Source organism: Betta splendens, chromosome 3, assembly GCF_900634795.4.
Source record: "Betta splendens chromosome 3, fBetSpl5.4, whole genome shotgun sequence".
Taxonomy (NCBI): Eukaryota; Metazoa; Chordata; class Actinopteri; order Anabantiformes; family Osphronemidae; genus Betta; species Betta splendens.
This window is the reverse complement of record NC_040883.2, coordinates 12,290,977-12,308,497: the sequence shown is the minus strand read 5'-3', so window position 1 is coordinate 12,308,497 and position 17,521 is coordinate 12,290,977. Positions and strand designations below refer to the sequence as shown.

General features: G+C 44.0%; 1 protein-coding gene across 5 annotated transcripts; it reads right to left on the bottom strand.

Annotated features, from left to right (window-relative positions):
- Positions 1 to 3,955: 3,955 nt before the first annotated feature.
- Positions 3,956 to 15,500, bottom strand: fam120b (family with sequence similarity 120B). Of its 5 annotated transcripts, XM_055507459.1 has the most exons (15): positions 15,380 to 15,500; positions 15,082 to 15,192; positions 14,597 to 14,787; positions 14,307 to 14,440; positions 14,040 to 14,162; positions 13,717 to 13,908; positions 13,259 to 13,529; positions 12,843 to 13,026; positions 12,207 to 12,308; positions 11,813 to 11,985; positions 10,329 to 10,421; positions 7,692 to 7,898; positions 7,451 to 7,586; positions 4,658 to 4,895; positions 3,956 to 4,567 (listed from the first exon to the last, which is right to left on the bottom strand). In XM_055507459.1, the coding sequence occupies exons 2-15, from the start codon at positions 15,188 to 15,190 to the stop codon at positions 4,501 to 4,503; spliced, it is 2,220 nt and encodes a 739-aa protein (XP_055363434.1). In that variant the 5' UTR covers positions 15,191 to 15,192; positions 15,380 to 15,500; the 3' UTR covers positions 3,956 to 4,500. The 5 variants fall into 5 exon arrangements, with proteins under 5 accessions (XP_055363434.1, XP_029000757.1, XP_055363435.1 ...); XM_029144924.3 differs by having other exon boundaries at positions 15,082 to 15,446; XM_055507460.1 differs by lacking the exon at positions 15,380 to 15,500 and having other exon boundaries at positions 14,597 to 14,803; positions 15,082 to 15,190.
- Between the last annotated feature and the right edge of the window lie 2,021 nt (positions 15,501 to 17,521).

Below are 17,521 nucleotides of genomic sequence, written 5' to 3'. Positions count from 1 at the left end.
TAACTCACATCCACGGCTTTTACTTCTGAAACAAACACTTGTTTTGTCCTCACCCGAAACACAAGACTGGGAAAATATTGGAACTTGACAGATGTTCTGCGGTCTGCTGGATCAGCGCGCTTTGTTTTAATGATACTGACACAACACACTGAAGGAGAGATGAGAGGAGCACACACACATTAGAGAGCACACATATATACAGTAATCAGACATACAAAAGGAGACGGGGTCCCAGCAGCGGTGCCTCAGAGATGGGCTGACATATGGCCAGCAGACCACAGCACTGGGTGGAGCCGGGAGGGTGTGTGTGTGTGTGTGTGTGTGTGTGTGTGTGTGTGTGTGTGTGTGTGCGTGCGTGCGTGCGTGCGTGCGTGCGCGTGTGAGGGTGGGGCAGCTGAATGGTCTGACTGGGGGGTGCAGATGAATAGACCAGTGGTTAGAGACAGTTGAAACTCAATATTCATTTACACTGTGTGTGTGTGTGTGTGTGTGTGTGTGTGTGTGTGTGTGTGTGTGTGTGTGTGTTATACTGTCCATTAACTAGAAATAAAAACTGTAATCACTGACATTTAAGTTCTGCATAACTTTTACAGTACTTCATTTTATAATTCCTTTGATAATTAGTGCCATATGTTACCATGGAAACTTTTTTTTCCACAGGACAACATTATTAACATATTAACTAACTAACTATCAGCTTTTAGCCCAGTGCCGCTCCCAGGTGACAGAATGAACATGCGGTTCATGGGTAGCTGAAGGAACCGACGCTGACCCTCAGATGGACCACAACGCGGCTGCTCTTTCCTCATAAGGGTCTCGATGAGGAGCCACAGTAGCGCACCATGGGGCAGGAGGCAGCGTTTGCCCTGGACAGGTCACCAGTTCACAGACAAGCTCGCTCTCACATTCACACCTACAGACACTTTGACCTAATTGCGTGTTTTTGACTTATGGGAGAAAACCAGCGCAGACACGGGGAGAGCATACAAACCAGGCAGCAGCGCTAACCACTACAGCACCTGGGCCGCTGTTACACTCCAGTAAATGGACTGGGGTAATTGCAGCCTGAGTGTGAGGCACCTTTCATTTTGGTGGCATTGTACAAAGTGACACGTTTTGTGTCGTATTCCATCTCCATAATTTGCTTTATTCTCCTCGTTGTAGATTTATTCTGTTCTGATGTTTCTAATTTTAATGTAATTTCTACCACTAAATATTAACAGAACCAATTATTATCAGTAACAGTTACATTTAAATCGATGTATAAATGAGATAATATTCATCCTGGAGAGTTACAATAATAATAATAATCTGTGTGGCTGTAGAGACCGTAGGAGCAGGTCGCCTCTGAGGGTCAGTCGCATTTCATCAACATGTGGGAATTCCTCCACTCTGTCAGTCAATTCCTAAACATAAACACATACAAACACACAGACACGCACAAACACACACACAGAGCCTGGGGTTGTTCGACGGGCTGTTTGACTGAATGGCCTATCGCCATGGTTACAGCAGCACTCCATCAGTCTATTCAAGGAACAGATGGCCGATGTGCAACAGGAGGCATATGTTTCAATGGACACACGCACACAAGCACAAGCACGTGCACACATGCGCACGCACGCACGCACGCACACGCACACACACACACACACACACACACAAGGACACACATACCCACGACACTCTCGGGCTCATTCACACACATGCATGGATGCGCCCCCGCTCAGAGGGAGGGTATTGAACAACCAGCAGCATATGTTCCACTAGTCAGATAGCATTCATTCAGTTGGACAGAGGGAGCAGAGGAGGAGGGAGGGAGGGATGGATGGAGGTGCAAGGAGATAAAGGAGGAGAAGAAGAGGGAGGAGGGAGGCCACTGGAAGCCAGAATAGTGGGTCTGAGTGCTGATGTTGACATAGAGGTGAAGGCCACATCTCACTCATCATACACAGAGTGTTTACATTTACCGTAACACGCCCATAGTGTAGATACACAGCACCTCCTAGCAAACCCTCTGACCCCATGAAAGCAGAATTAAAACCTGCCCTGGATTGGAAGGTGTACCTAATAAAGTGGCCGGCAACTGCATACGTTCATCAATAATCCACATTAATATGTATTTAAAATCATCAGCTTAAGTCTGAGGTCATAAACAAGACAACGCTTTTGTGTTTGTATATTTTCAGCTACTTTATTTTAATTACTCAGTTTCCACTAACTATATGCAACTGGAGGGAGGTTGGAGTGTGTGTATCTCACACACACACACACACACACACACACTGGGAGTTGCTCCCTATGTGTTTTGCCCTCAGCTAAAGAAAGAAGCTTGTATTTATAGACCGGGCTGTAAATACGGGAGGGTTATATCTGGTCACTATGGCTCAGGGTATTTTTGGACGCGTGTGTCACTCGGTGCGTGCCGCTGTAAAATTGACTAAAACAACTGCAGAATAACAGCCGTCTCCGTCGCCTGGCTCCTCTTGGTGTGAGCGCACACGACACACACACACCCAGCAGGCCTCGTCCGTCTGAAGGCAACAGCGGTGCAGGCTATGACAAAATGCCTCCTGACATAAATACAGTTGATACTGAAAACATTCATTTGCTGCGTCTTTTTACTGTGACACCAACTAGGAGGTCCGTGCATAACAACAGTGTGAGGAGGTAGTCGTTAGCTGCCTGGAACACATGTTATCCACACATAATAACAATAATAATAAGCATTACTCTCTGTAACTGCTGGTCTGGTTGCAGGTTGCTCAGTGGTAACAGGTGTTGTGGTTCAGGTTAATTGGAGCAGCGTCATGCGCCTCATCCATCGGGCATCACCTGCTAATAAAGTGGAGTCAAATTTCCAATTTCTAATGTTAACTTTTAATTATGACCAGGCTGCAGCTGACTCATACAGTTGTGTACAGTTTTATACAACAAGCGCAGCTACAGTCTATACTTTTGGGCTTTTTTTGTGGCGGATCAGCATCGACTGCACCCAGTGGTCAAACGCGCATGAATAAATTGAAGCGTTCAAGCACAACAAACTGATCGAGGGGATTCGTGTCCGTATGCTATTCAGTGCTGACGCACCTGATCCGAGGTAAATGGAGAGCCTGAAGCCTGGAAGCAGCTTTCCCGAGGAGTCGAGGCCCCTGACGTGGTTTCGTGGTCCCCACGCGAGCGGCGCACGCGGCGACCGCGACGGCACCTCTGGACGCCGCAAGGGTTTCAATCAAACGCCCGCGGCGCAGCTGCGTTGCACACGTGGGCGCCTGCTTTTATTACCTCACCTCCGAGACTCGAGATAAGACAAAGAGGGAGTGGGGACAAAGTGGACAGAGTCGACAGCCCGTTGACTGACGGCCACCGGGGAGGAAAGAGACCCGAGCCGATCCCAGGAGGGAGGCCTGGAACGGGGGTCCGGGTGTCTGTTTGTCTCCCTGGTGCTGCTGGAGGGACCACACCCAGACCTCCACCACACACACACACACACACACACGCAGGAAACTGATCTGTCGGGCGGCCAACAGGGTTTCCTGTGGTTGAAGACTAGCGACTCAGGACTGCTTGTATTCTTAACTCCTCTGTCGTCCCCTTTCCCCTCTCCTCCACTCTCTCCCTTCTCATCCTGTTTTCAGTTGTTTCCTCTATTCTTAGTCTTCCCTTCCCATTGCCCGTTCCTCTGGTGTGGTCTCCTCGCTTTCCTTCTTTCAATGTTTATTCTCCTCTTTTTAACGCTCCTTAATTTCCCTTTTCCATTTTCTTTTTCTCCCTCTTCCTCCCTTTTTTAACCTTCCCTTCCCTGCCTCGACCACAGAAAACACATCATACCTGTTATTGTTATTATCACAAAGAGACTAAACCTGAGTTATGTGTGTGTTGGATGCCCCACTCCTACACCCCCCCACATACTCACCCACACCCACTGTTTCTGAAAGTGCTGCAGAGAGGAAAGTTGCTGAGATGCTCTTTTTATTGCCTGACAGAGATAAAACATTTAGTGTTGGCAGATGAATGAGTTGCAATGGGTCGTTTGTTACAGACAGACACTTAGAAGCACATGAACTCAGCAGCAGCTGATGCTCAACTGGCAGGATTGTTGTTTGTTTAATGTGGAACTCTGAATCAAGGCATTTACAACAAAAATTCAATGATAAGCCTCTTTCTTCACGACTGTAAAATACAGACAACAGACATTATTTGTGTTTGTAAAAACAGAACATCTCCCTGCTTCACTAGTTAAAACTGTTGATAAAGACACTTAAAACACTGGAAACAGGATCTTTAGAAGATAAACAACTGAGAATGAAGTTCTCATGTTTAAAATGGATCCTCCGTCTCATATGGTTCATTTTCAGGCAAAGTAAACAAGGTAAGTTTCCCTGAGATGAAATAAAGGCTGACGATCGATATAAAAGTATTTCATTGACTATTTTTCACCATTCAATCGGTTTCCTTTGACCAACTTGATTCTTTGTCTCATTGCTCTGTGTCCTCATCTCATTTCCTTGGGTCGTTCCTTTTATTCCTCTGTTCCTCGGCTCCTGGTGCAGGAGGCTGTGACCACCTGAGAGGAAACCAGAAGGATGTGTGGAGTAACACGTTTGCAGAGCGAGGCGGCGATACTGTTCAAGGTACACCGGCAGGTCCTCGTTACCTGGGAGCCAGCTGGTATCTCCCTCTGTTGTGATACGATCGACCTCTGGACTGTTTTGAGGAGCAGCTTGTGTTTTCAGGACCTTCCTCAGGATAGCTGGAAGAATGGCGAGGACGGAAATGTTGTCCTCCTCCGCCCCACTGTCTCCCTGGGTTTCCATGCTCATGTCTGTCCCCTCTCTGCCTCCAGCCACCTCCACGCGCCGCTCCTCCTCCTCTCCTCCAGCCCTCGCCTCCGCCTGAAGCACCACAAGAGGAGGAAGACTCCACGCAATTAGTCACTGTACAAATATCACAATGTTACAAGCTGGAAGCATGCTGCCACAACAGCAGTTTCATCAGGCTTCAGGAAGACAGAGCAAACAGCTTCTTATTTACACACCAAGCAGGAGACGCATTCGCCTGGAGGCATGTTTCTATTCATCACAACACTGCGACATGATGGAGATAAACCTGAAACAGTAGCGTCAACAATGAAATGAGCAACTCAAAGATGCTATAGAAGCTAGTGAGCTAGCTTCAGAGCTAGCCAGACTTTACATTCAACCATCCCAGTAGAACCTGGATTACTACCTCTCTCTCTCTCTCTCTCTCTCTCTTTCTCTCTCTCTCTCTCTCTCACCATCACACACACAGCTCACTTTAAAGTCTATCCACAATTATTTCAAGGCTGCCCACAGACCAGCAAAACAAATACCAAGCGCAGGGGACACACACACTCATCACGTCTGACAAATGCTGCCAGTGTCGAAAGCTGGATTATCCACAGAAAAACTGAAACCTCTATAAAGCTGAATCTTTACAGATGCCAACAAATAAAACTAACAGAAAACAGACGTTTGTGACTCGCTTGTTCTTACTATCTACATCGTCCTACATCGTCTTGTTTGATATAAACTTTCACAGAAGCAACTTGGACAGATGTGGCCGATTGTAAGGGATTACAAAGAGCTCAAAATAAAACATCAAGTCCAGTTTAGCCCTAGCAAAACAGTGGTAATGATCCCCGTGAGCTGGGCCGGGCCGGATCGGGTCGGGCCGGCGTCCTGACACCAATCCACCGAGTGTGAAAGCACATGAAAGCGTGCTCCACATACGTGAACAGTGTGTCAGTCACGCCACAACTGCCACAACTTTTTAAAGCTCTTTTTTCAGTCGCTATTATGTCTATTGAAAAAACCTCTCATCATTGTGATTCGGGGTAAAACCAAATCTCGAGCGGCCGCGTGAGAGATTAGAGAAGAAAATGACCTCCGCAACAAGAATGAGGCGACGTGAAAACACAAGTTGCCCCTTCTGGACAGGAATAAACTTAAAAGATGTCTGACAGCAGCTAGACTGGATTCACTTTTGGAGTGTAATTGCAAGGGCAGGCGGGCAGAGGAGATATTTGCTGAGGAGACTAAACATCAGGCCTGGTTCCAAACAAAAACCAAACTGGGCCCTCAACGATACCACATAGCGCCACCACTACTCTCACGCACACTCAGACTCGTTCTCTCCCTCTCGCCGTCTCCCTCGCTCGCACAAACAGACAGTTTTCAGATCCCCACAGCTCCGTAGTAATGATTGGTGTCTGCGTCTGGCAGAAATGAAACTCTGAGGTATAAAGAGCGTATACCCTTCCATCTGTAAAACCAGAAACATCCTCATGAGACCCACATGGGTTGACTTGGGTAAAAAGCAGACAGCTCGGCGCAAATCGGAGGCTCCGCGCCAGCACGGCACGGAGAGATACAGTCACAAAAGGTTTAGAAGTCAGAAACTGCGGCTTCGCGTTTCATAAGCAACTGCTCACTCGTCTGCTGAGGCCGAGCGACGAGCAGTGAAATTCAAACGGCTCTTTGACGAGACGACGAGAAGCACGACACCGACATTTACGAAGGTTTGTCCGTGATAGCGTGAAAACGCGCCGGGAGACCTCTGAAGGCGGCGATGAATGGGGAAAATGTAACAGGGAGAGAAAGAAGAAAGGAAAAGCGAGAGGATGAAGAGTGAAGCAAAGAGGAACAAGAGAGGGGACCAGATGAGGGGAAGGGGAGAGTCTGTAATCAGTCCTGTTGTGTGTCTTAAAATAGAGCTCTCCCAGCCTATAAACAGAAACCTACTATTACTAGTGCACTGACAAAGCAAGTCTCAGAGCGCGCGTGCGTGCGTCCACACGCTGGTATGTGTTAGGGCCGCCGCACACATGGAGCTCGTTATACAGCACGGCCCTCTGGGTAATGTGGTTCTAGGGGGGGCACCAGTGCACTACAACCGCGGTTCAAGTGTCGGATTGAAACGCTGCTTCTCCCTTTGGCTACAGGAGCGTTTTCATCAGATTTTCATCTGCAGGTTTTTTTTATTAGAAACAGAGCATGACGTCCTGAAGGATGACAAATATATCAAAGTGTTACTTTAACAAGGGTTCTTTGAGCCTTTATGGTTCTTTGGTTGAAGTTTAAACACAGATGAGGTAGAAAAAGGTCAACACACAACAAACAGGTCATCCAGCAGATTAGTGCTTAGGCCTGTTTTTCAGTCTCAACCATGAAGCCACTGGGGCGCTTTGGAAAAACCACAATATTTCTTAATTCAGGTCCAACTGTTTTTCTCTGTTTTACTTTTACTTAACCAGGACAAGATCAAACAGAATCCTGCAGCATAATGATGGTGCACAAACATTCAAAGAGCGAATGAATGTTGGGAAAAAGCATAACGGAGCAGACAATGGACACAACACCACAAATAACAGCTTCTCGTCCGCTACTCATGCTGAATTCATTACAGACATCTGAGTCGCATGTCTCACCTGTGTGCCTGTGGCCTGGTGCACTGGTAGGACTCTGACTCGGTGCATTCGGTCTGGACTGCAGGATTCGGCCTCTTTTCCTGCACGTTTCTATAAGTTTCTCTCTCAGGTGGAGAAACATAGACAAACAAGACGTCTGAAGGATGAAGAGACGCAACATATTAAACATCCTGGATCGAACCTTCCTCAAACAGATGGCGACGACACATATCCCCCTTTTTGTTGTACTGTCTCCACTCACGTCTCCGTCCAGCAGAACGCTTGTCTCTGTGCCACCATGTGCCAGCAGGTACTTTGAATGGAACAGTCGCCCGTCAAAGCTGTGCCAAGGCATCAGGGCAGCGCTGGGCAGGGGGCAGCCGCTGGCACTGTTAGCGCCCAGCAGGTGGGCCAGGCCTCGAACGTAGAGGGAGCCCAGCTGCACGGCACGGCTGGAGAGAAAGGGCAACTGAAAGAAAACCAAAAGAGAACCCTTTTACTGGGTGGGTAGGACACATTCATCATAAAGGGTGACGCTTTGATGTGTTAGTAAACCACAGGGTCCATGGGTCGAGTGCAGCAGCAGCAGCAGCAGCGAATGTGTCCATCCAGAGTGACCAGTACTTAACATTTGACTTCACCACGTCACCATAAATACCAAAGAGCAACTCCTCAGTCCCCCCCAATGACAGACAGCACAGCCAGGCACTGACCACACATGAAGCAGGTTCTGTTAAATACATCATCTTAGATCATACTTCGTAGACCCGCTAACATGCTTATTCAATAGACTAATTATTAGTAATTATTCTCATTAACAACATCAGTTTACACATCTCACATGCAGGAAACCTGGTTTTGCATGTAGTTCCACTACATGCAAAAGAACCAGAATGGTCTCCCAGTTGTTAAGATCATCAGTGTTTTACAACCCCAATTCATGGAACCTTATCTGCCCCATCCTGGCACACAAGTTAAATGAATATAGACCACCCACCTGCTGTCTCTTCTCCATGCTTCCTCCTGCTCACTCACAAATGATAGGGAGCTATTTACAGTGTCTCTTAACATATCCATTTATCTTTATATGATGGCTGTGTGGCCTCGATTAAACAGCATTCAAACTTATTCAAAAGGCAAAAGTTAGAAGGGGAAAAAGTGAATGATGGAAAAAAATGACAAACTATTTTCTAAAACCTATATTGTAGAACAAAAAATAGTAAATAATTTAACTCAATAATAAACCTTAAATTTCCACGTAATAAACATCCACATATTCTGAACTGCCACCGACAGATGCTTCATGTTGGTGTTAGGTACTGAAAACGTTAATATGGTAATTAGACCTTTCTCAACAATAGTCTCTTCTCAACAGATAAAACTGTTGTTGCCTTATTTTTCTGATAAATGCCAAGAAAAGAAAAGAAACACAAAGAAGAAACAGAGGGAAGACGACAAAGAACAAAAGAAGAGCAGGAGGACAGTAGTGACAGCAGGCAGATGTTCTCAGTGTGTGTGTGTGTGTGTGTGTGTGTGTGTGTGTGTGTGTGTGTTCTCAGCTCTCACCTGTTCTGACAGACAGCACTGATAACAGTGATTATGTACACACACACACACACACACACACACACACACACACACACACACACACACACACACACACACACACGCTTGCCTGCCTGCCTGCCTGCCTGCCTGCCACCTGCTTCTAGTCAAACACAGCTTCACCTACCGAAAACAATGCACCACAGGCCAGAGACGCGAACGCCTGAAGGCACGTGCAAACACACAACACAAAGAGCACGGAAGGTAAGAAACCAGATAGAAGGCGAGGTGAAAAGAGAGAAAGTGGTTGAGTGTAAGAAAAGTAGGACACGAGAGCAAAAGACACAAAGGGAAACGTGAGCGTGTGTGTCCAGTGGGGCGGAGTGTGCTTGGTGTAAATAGCTCCATGTGGTAAGCGTCAGTCAGGACAGACGGGCGACTGTCGCCAGAAACCTCTGTGTCACACACACACGCACATGCGCCACAATCCCAGTCCCATGGGGAGGAATGTTGCAACCAAACCAACGACTCCAAAAAACCCTTTCCCCCTAAACACAAGATTCTGACTCATTTCCACTCGCACACACACACAAACACACGGGTCAGACTCCCCATCACCTGACCACCACAACCAAATGTCCAACCTCAACCAAAACAGAGCTTTGACACGAGGCCATAATCTCTCAAAATATCCAAGTACAGAAAATTACCAAAACTTTCTCACAAAACCATACAATGTTCACATACAAGCGCAGACTCACAAACCTTTTAGTTAACAAGCTGGAAAACTACATCTTCATTTCATTACACTTGTTCATTAAATTCCTTTCCATATCCTTTATTTGTAAGTGTGTTCCGTTAATCCAGACACTCGGCTAACCTTCCCTCCCGCAGCACTAAAACTCTCCCAGGAAACGCATTCAAATCAACGCCCACCCCTAATTATTGTGTGGAAATCAGACGAGCAGCAAAAATACAAATTACTAGACATAAGTATGGTAATTAAGCCGTAAAAATAAATAGGGCTACAACAAGGCAGCAAACAGCACAGCCGTTTTTCCCAGAGAATGGGAACGCACAGCTGACTCCAGCGTCTGTGACCGCCCGCGTTCACATGTACCGAGCTCTGAAGAGTTTCCGAGGTGGTGTGAGGTGGTAGGATTGTTGTGTCACTAGGGCCTTGACGTCTGAACATTATTTAATACAGCAGTAGACAGCAACATAAACTGTGGTCACTGCTTGTTCTTGAAGCAGGGGTTAATCAGGTATCAGGGATTAAAACCAGGAAACTGGCCTTTTTTTGTTTTTAATAAAGCTACAAACTATCACGTGTCCATTAATGTTCGTCACTGACCTTGACCTGCTGAAGCTCCCGAGGGGACTTCAGTCTGAGGCACACAGCCTGACTCAGGTACGCGTCCACGTCCTCCTGAGACACAGTCTGTACCTGAACACACACACAAAAATATAGGTTTGCCGAATCACGTCCCAGTTCGTCTCGTCTGCGTGGGTCTGTTTGTTTTAGATGCTTTCTGTGCAACAATTCAACAGAGAGAGAAACATTGTTGAGTGCAGAAACAAGGCTGCCGAGCTGTGTTCAAAACAAACAAAGCCCTGAGCTATTTAAACACAGAATGTGAAAGCAGCACTGATTAGACAACAGATACTGTTGTCCCCCGGTCTGTCTCCTCATCTTTAGGCTCTTAACAGTTCCTCTGTCTTGGTTGTATGTTTGCCTCCAGCTTCTGTTCCTTCTTTAAGTTTATGGGTTGGAGTTCAAATTCAACTGTGGAAATAGCAGGTGTTGCATCATTACACTGATCTGATCAAGCACAGTTTCTCTACCTTGTCAAGGAGGCTTATATCACATTAAGACTAATAAAACACAGTAACATAGCTGTAAATGAATCTTGTGTTGTATATAATGTATAATTTGTGTTTATCTATCACCAAATGACGCATGAGGTTTTATCCAGACGATCCAATCCTCTGATCTCTGTTATAGTGAAACAACAAACTCAAATCAAACGACGTCAAAGATAAATGCAAAATGATTCACGTAGAAAACAAAGCGCCGATATCACAGCAAACACCGCATTTGCATTACAGAATTTACAAAATAAAAACGGAAGTGCCTTTGGGTCTTTATCAGAGGTAATTGGGGTTTAAATGACCAATGTCTCTAACGAAACAGGGCAAAGACGCGTTTAGACTAAAAGCCTAAACAAGCGGTCAATAGTCACGCATGTTGTGGCCATACATGATTCAGGGGCATAAGTCAGTAGTTGTCACTAAATACACTTGCTTTTCATGTTGTGTTTATATAAATCGTCAGGGTGTGCTTTGCTGTCCATTCACTGCCTTTATCTTGACTGAAAGTGCTTAAACACAAACAAGTTTTATTTTAAGGATCTCATTCACCATCAGCTTAAGCCAAAATGCGTCTCTCAACCCACAAAATCCAGACAAGACCCAATTATTTTTAAAGTAGCCGTCATTTATGATATTCTCGTGTCAATGAGAACTGAACCAACTAACACTCAAAATAAAAGGATGAGATAAATTGAATTGTTATCCATTCATAATCGATTTTACACATGTACAATAAATTGTGGCTCATGCGTTTAAAGATTGAGCTTTCAAAAAAACTTTATTAATCCCAAAAGGAAATTGTCATTCCTTAGACTTAGCACAAGTCTTTAAGTCTGGGTTTCCATTTCCTGTTTCTGATTTTAATTAACGTTTAGTTTGACTTTTGTCTCTAAAACAGCGACTTGAAGCGGCTCTCTCTCTTCCCTGCCTAAAACAATCCAATACAGGAAAAAGAGTTATTACTACCTGGAGAACTATGTAAGTGACCAGACAGAGAGCAGCCAGGAGAGAGTCTTCAACTGCTCCCTTCAACTCGGAGAACTCCTGGCAGTCAAGTATTGAGAGGAAGGATGTCAGGCGGAGGTCAGACACTTCAGGACCAGTGCCAAACCACAACAAGTCCAGACTGGGACGATCACCTACAAACGCAGACACATTTAGACATAAAAACAAATTTGGCTTTAAAAGCAAAAAGTGATTGAATTCTAAGTAGAATCCTGAGTAGACAGCAAGTGAATTCGGGCCGAGGCAGCTTTTCAGACTGCAGCTGCTGTTTAATTACAGAGAACACAATCCTAATAAATGCTCAAATGTTGCGTGTTCAAAACTGATTGGACTAGAGCAGTAGCGGGTTCAGTACATGGTAGGCTGATTGGGACAGGGTGGACCATGTCAGGTTCCTTCAGAGGACTTCCAGGGTACACAAACCATTCTTTAATTGCTGGAAGGTCGTCGGTGCTGCCTGAAAACACACCAAACAGTCCAAGTCAGACTTAGACAAATCTCACACATGTGCATTTATGAGATACTGTACATGTGCATTTGGATATTCTAGCTCTGTCCACCACCGCAGTGATAAAACAATACAGTCGTAACAGAGTCGTAACTGAAACCATTTTAATTCATGGGACTCTAGCTGCTACATCTGCATATAAACGTGTACTACAACTTCTACATAAATATTCAAAATTAATGAACATGATCATGAATTATAATGTCAGCTTTACAACTTGGCTGCAAAACATGTGAAGTCAGTGACTTCCTCGTCTGGAACACATGCATATCTCCAGATGTAAAGTTTTATCCATGTTGGTGCTTTGTCAGGCATTGTGTGGGAGTTCTGTCCTAATTTTGTCTTTAAAAGGTGATAAATACTCTTAGTTGGATTACAGCCTAGCAGTTTAAATGGTTTTCCTGTCCAAAAAGCACAGGGTCCCAGCTGTACGAGCGCTTATACCACAGTAAACGAACACATCCAGTTTATTCAATGTCCTACCGTCATGGCCGAGCAGTAGCAGGACTCCATAGACCTTCTGTCTGCAGGGCTTGTACACGAGAGCCTGAGGCATCAGTTCAGTGTCCTCTTCATCCTCCAGAGTGTTGCTACATTCAATGACTCCCTCACACAAAACGCCATAAGCCATGAAACCCTCTCCAGCTACATGCTTTTCCCTACAAACCTTGAAAAAAGCAAATAGTAACATGTAATTAGTGAACCCGGCGTAAGCACATCTTTGTAAACTCAACCAAACATAAAACAAAATGCTTTTTATATATTACATCTCATGTCACTTCATCTAAAAAAAACTACCAAATGGTGATCAGGTTACTTTGTGATGGTTCATTTGTTGTTGTTTTAATGAGATCATAGAAAACAGTCTTTCATTTTTAGAGCAGCATGTTGTGACAGACCTTTAATATTTGTGGGCTGACGTATTTCTCAAAAGCAGAGGCAGACGAACACGCAGAAAGATCATCTTGCTGAAGACTGTCTTTTCCGGGGAGCAAATAGTAGCACATGCCTTTCTTTATCAGTTCTCTGAGAGGATCTGATAAATTCAAAGACTGAGGGATATTCCCAGCTTCCATCTCCTCCTTTCTCCACAAAGATTTCACAAGCTGGGCTACTGCAAGCACCATCTGTCCCTGAGGAGCACCAGAGTATGATGCCAGACCGACTTTCCTGAGAAACAGTAAAATAAAGTTATCTTCATCTATTTAAGTTGACTCACTGCACCCAACCCACACAAAAGTAAACAAAATTCACTCAACTACTCCACACTGATCTATGTAGTATTTCTTTTAAAAGGATGATTCAGTGCTGATGTTCATGAACCTCAAGAAATACCAACAAAATAAATGCCAGGCACCTGTATGCTTCCATTGCGTTTTTCCTGATATGCTGCATCTTCTCCATAGACACCACATCATTACCAAGAAGACAGGCCAGCAGTGGGAGTTGGCTCACAGTCAAGCCAATGGTTTGGCAGAGTCTCTGTCGATCGTACAGAACAGTGGACATGCTGCTTATCTGCAGCTTCGCCACTGACAAATAGGGAGCACTGCAAGGAAACATGATTTAGAACCACAAATTAAGAACTGACATTTAAATTTAACTTCCCTAGTGAAGGGATTCTGGCTTCTTCATCTTTTAGCTTAAAAACAGGTACCAAACATGATAATTCCAACAAACCTGTCATATATGATGAAGTCTGTGTCCTGACCCAGAATGCCCATGCTGCTATGCTGACGAGCATAGCTGGCAATTTCATAGTCTGCCTCCCGTAAAGAACAGAACACTTCCTGACCCAATGAGCTACAAACCATGAGAAAACAAACATCAGCAGAATTCTACCAAAACAACCAAGACAGAGAAATGAACTTCACCACAAACATCTGCACTAATCACTGTCATGTAAAAAGCATTAGTGCTTCATAAAGTGTCTGGGAAAACGCTAACCTGAGAGCACAGCATGTGAACGTTGAAAGGCCTGAAGGCAGACAAAAGAGCTCCCTTCCAGGCTGCTCTCCATGTGCCTTTATGTAGCGGAACATTCTGGACACGTCCCCATTCACTCTGCGTCTCCTCTTCACCTGTGGGCAACAAAGGATGCTGTTTATTTTGAAGATCAACTAAGTAAAGGCTTTGAAGATACAGTTTTCACCAAGAAAGACAATAAATACATGAATACTATTACACATTACAACATCTATACATGAAAACAAGGGTGGGCTTTTCAACAGGCTCACCCACTCTTCTCTTTTCTGCTCTTCCACGACCCCATCAAAGAAGAAGACCAGTCTAATGCCTGCTGACGTGAAGGCCTCCACCCAGTTCTTCAGGACATCCATGTACTCCCTCCACTGCCCCCCACACACCCAGTCCTTACACGAGTACCAGTGGCGCAGGCAAGCCAAACCATCCACAACGAGTGTGGGTTCTAAATAAGAGAGAAACTAGAAATGTAGCAGGGAGTAGGTCTGATGAAGGATAAATTATACATTATGTTCAAATAATTACAGCTTTTGTATAACAAGCATATGAGATTGTTTACTTCGAAGAAATTTGTGATGTGTAATCAGGAAAATATTTAAACAAAAACTTGTTATTTATTTACTACTTGCTTTACTATTCGTACGCTATGTGGGTTAATGTTTGCTTGATTGTTGCACTACAACGTTGAATTCGCTGTGCACGCAGCTGATGTCGGTATCTGTGGCTGTGTGAGCGGAACCTCGCTGGCTTGTGGCGGAGTGCTGTCGGGCCATGTCTCTCAGGTTGACCGTCACACAGGCTTCTGGACAGCAGCATTCCAGGAAAGACTGAAGACCCTTCACACCCATAGCTAGAGAATAAAAAGCAAACGACGCCCACGACACAAGTTAGCAAGATGCTAAAAGGAGCCAGTTTATTTGCTAAATTATTTCGAGGCGGTAGATTTTCCTGCCGTTACAAATTGAGAGACTTAAACAACGCTACGTCTGTAAATGTTCACGTTTTCCTTAACACTGCTTGACAAAGCAAGCCCTTACTTTACACTCTGGCTGTACATTGGGGAGAATATCCGCTGTAGTGTTTGCGCTGCGTCTATGCTAATTACTTCCTGTGTTCTACGCGTGGCGTCATCACGTTGCAAAACAAAGCCCACGTGCTCGGCACACGTACCATGGCTTTCCTCTTTGGGTATAATATCACAAGAAAACACTCCATTACGAGTAAGAGCCATTTGGTCCAAAACAAAAACAAATACAAAGAGGTTAGGACGCATTAAATTACGCATGAAATTAACTTTGAATTAAAAAGAAATATATAAATTCGCCACTGTGACTAATTATCATGTGTTGAGATAAGCTATTTAGACTTTATACTTAAGTCTTGTATTCAAAAATTCAATGAAGTGCCAGTATTAGCATCAAAGCCTACAAATTATTAGTTAATTAGCAAATTAACCAGAGTAAATAGTAACAATAAATGAAGTAGAGTAAAAATAATGTCACTTAATTATAATAGAGGCTAAAAATAAATGTTCTATTTTATAACTTTACATTTAGTGTCTGTTGGAACAAAGACTAGTAGTAATCCTTTTTCTTAAATTTTTTTTAAATAACAAAACTTTGAAAAGAATCTAGTCAAAAGAAAACAGTAGTTTTGTATTGTGTTTATAAATTTAGTGGAGTAAATAATAGACAAATTCTTTAAAAATGTGATGGAGTAAATGTTTAACATAAAACAATACTAATTTCATTTACTAACTGTGTGAATTTACAATGACAGAATAAATGTATTTTCCATCTTTTTTGCTACTGGTGATCAAAATAAAAGGAGCCTAAAACAAAGAAATGTTTCTAACCACAAGTTTGACCCGTAATTTATTTCTTTCAAAGTACAAATTCTACTGTGCTTTAAAAACATCCTAACATGGCGTGAATAAGAATGAACTACTAGGTTTTTTGTTGACTCAGTCCTCCCATTATAACTCTCGGGGCCAGGATCAGAGACAAGCTAATTGCTCTCCAAGCTCTCCTGCTGGAGAATAGGGGCTCTTCTCCAGAGTCACAAGCTATTAGGTCTACCTTTTCAACACAAAGCACCCCCCGTCCCTTCCACTCTATTGTCCGAGCAGAGCAGGAATAAAGAAAAGGGACATATGCTGGCTGTCAGTCCAGCTGTCAGCATCTGTCGTTCCTCAGCCAGATGCTCTGTGGAGCAGGGAGGGCAATGGACCCCTCCCCATCAACTGATCTTCAATAAGGGAGGAGCTGTGTTGTAAATCTGCACCCCCGTGACTGCTCGGAAAAGTTATGGGCACTGGACTCCGGAAGGCTTTCGGTTTTAGTCAGACCCTGACATTAATGGTCGTCCCCTTTTTTATAGTACAACTGGCTGTGGGGACTTCAGTGTCATTTCAAGTCATATTGTAACTTTAAAGTTAAAACAAGGATCTGAAACTCTGCAGATGTTCTGCGCTCCAGACCTCCATTGTCTGAGGCTTAGATGTGTGTTCCTGTGGTGGTGATCCCAAACAAACTTTATAAATAACATTATTATATATTACCCTCACAAAACGTAAAACAAATGTACTTGTACAACATATCAACAAAGCATAGCAAAGGGGTGATACAAGAACAACACAGAGCGAAAAAGTGAATAATTTGCAAATGGTGTTTGTTACTGGGTACTGGATGATTTAGGTCAGAATATGCAATGACCACATTTTAACGTTCAGTTTGATCCAAGTTCCAGTTAAATGTCTCTATGTTTACAGTTTGCAAAGGAATAGGAAAACCAACACTTGTTACTTTTGAGAAGCTCTAACACAGAGGTTTTTGTCATTTTGTCCCAATAAACACAATAAAATAAGAACTCCTCCGCTTCTCCTTGTTGCATGTGGACAAAGAGGGCGTTTGTTTGAGTCCTGTGTGGGGCCTTTTATTGTTGTGGACTTGAAAATCATGGGGAAATATGTTGTTTGCCATCTTTTAGTGTTCCAACTAATCTGAATCATAAAAAAAGATCTCTTCACCATTGACTCAGGTTTCAATTTTTTTACCCTGATGATGGTGGACAGATGTGTATTTTAAATAGGGAGTGGACACACATGTGTCACACATGGAAAAATATATATTCAAACCACTCAATATACATCTGGATGTACAAACAAATTTATATTCATT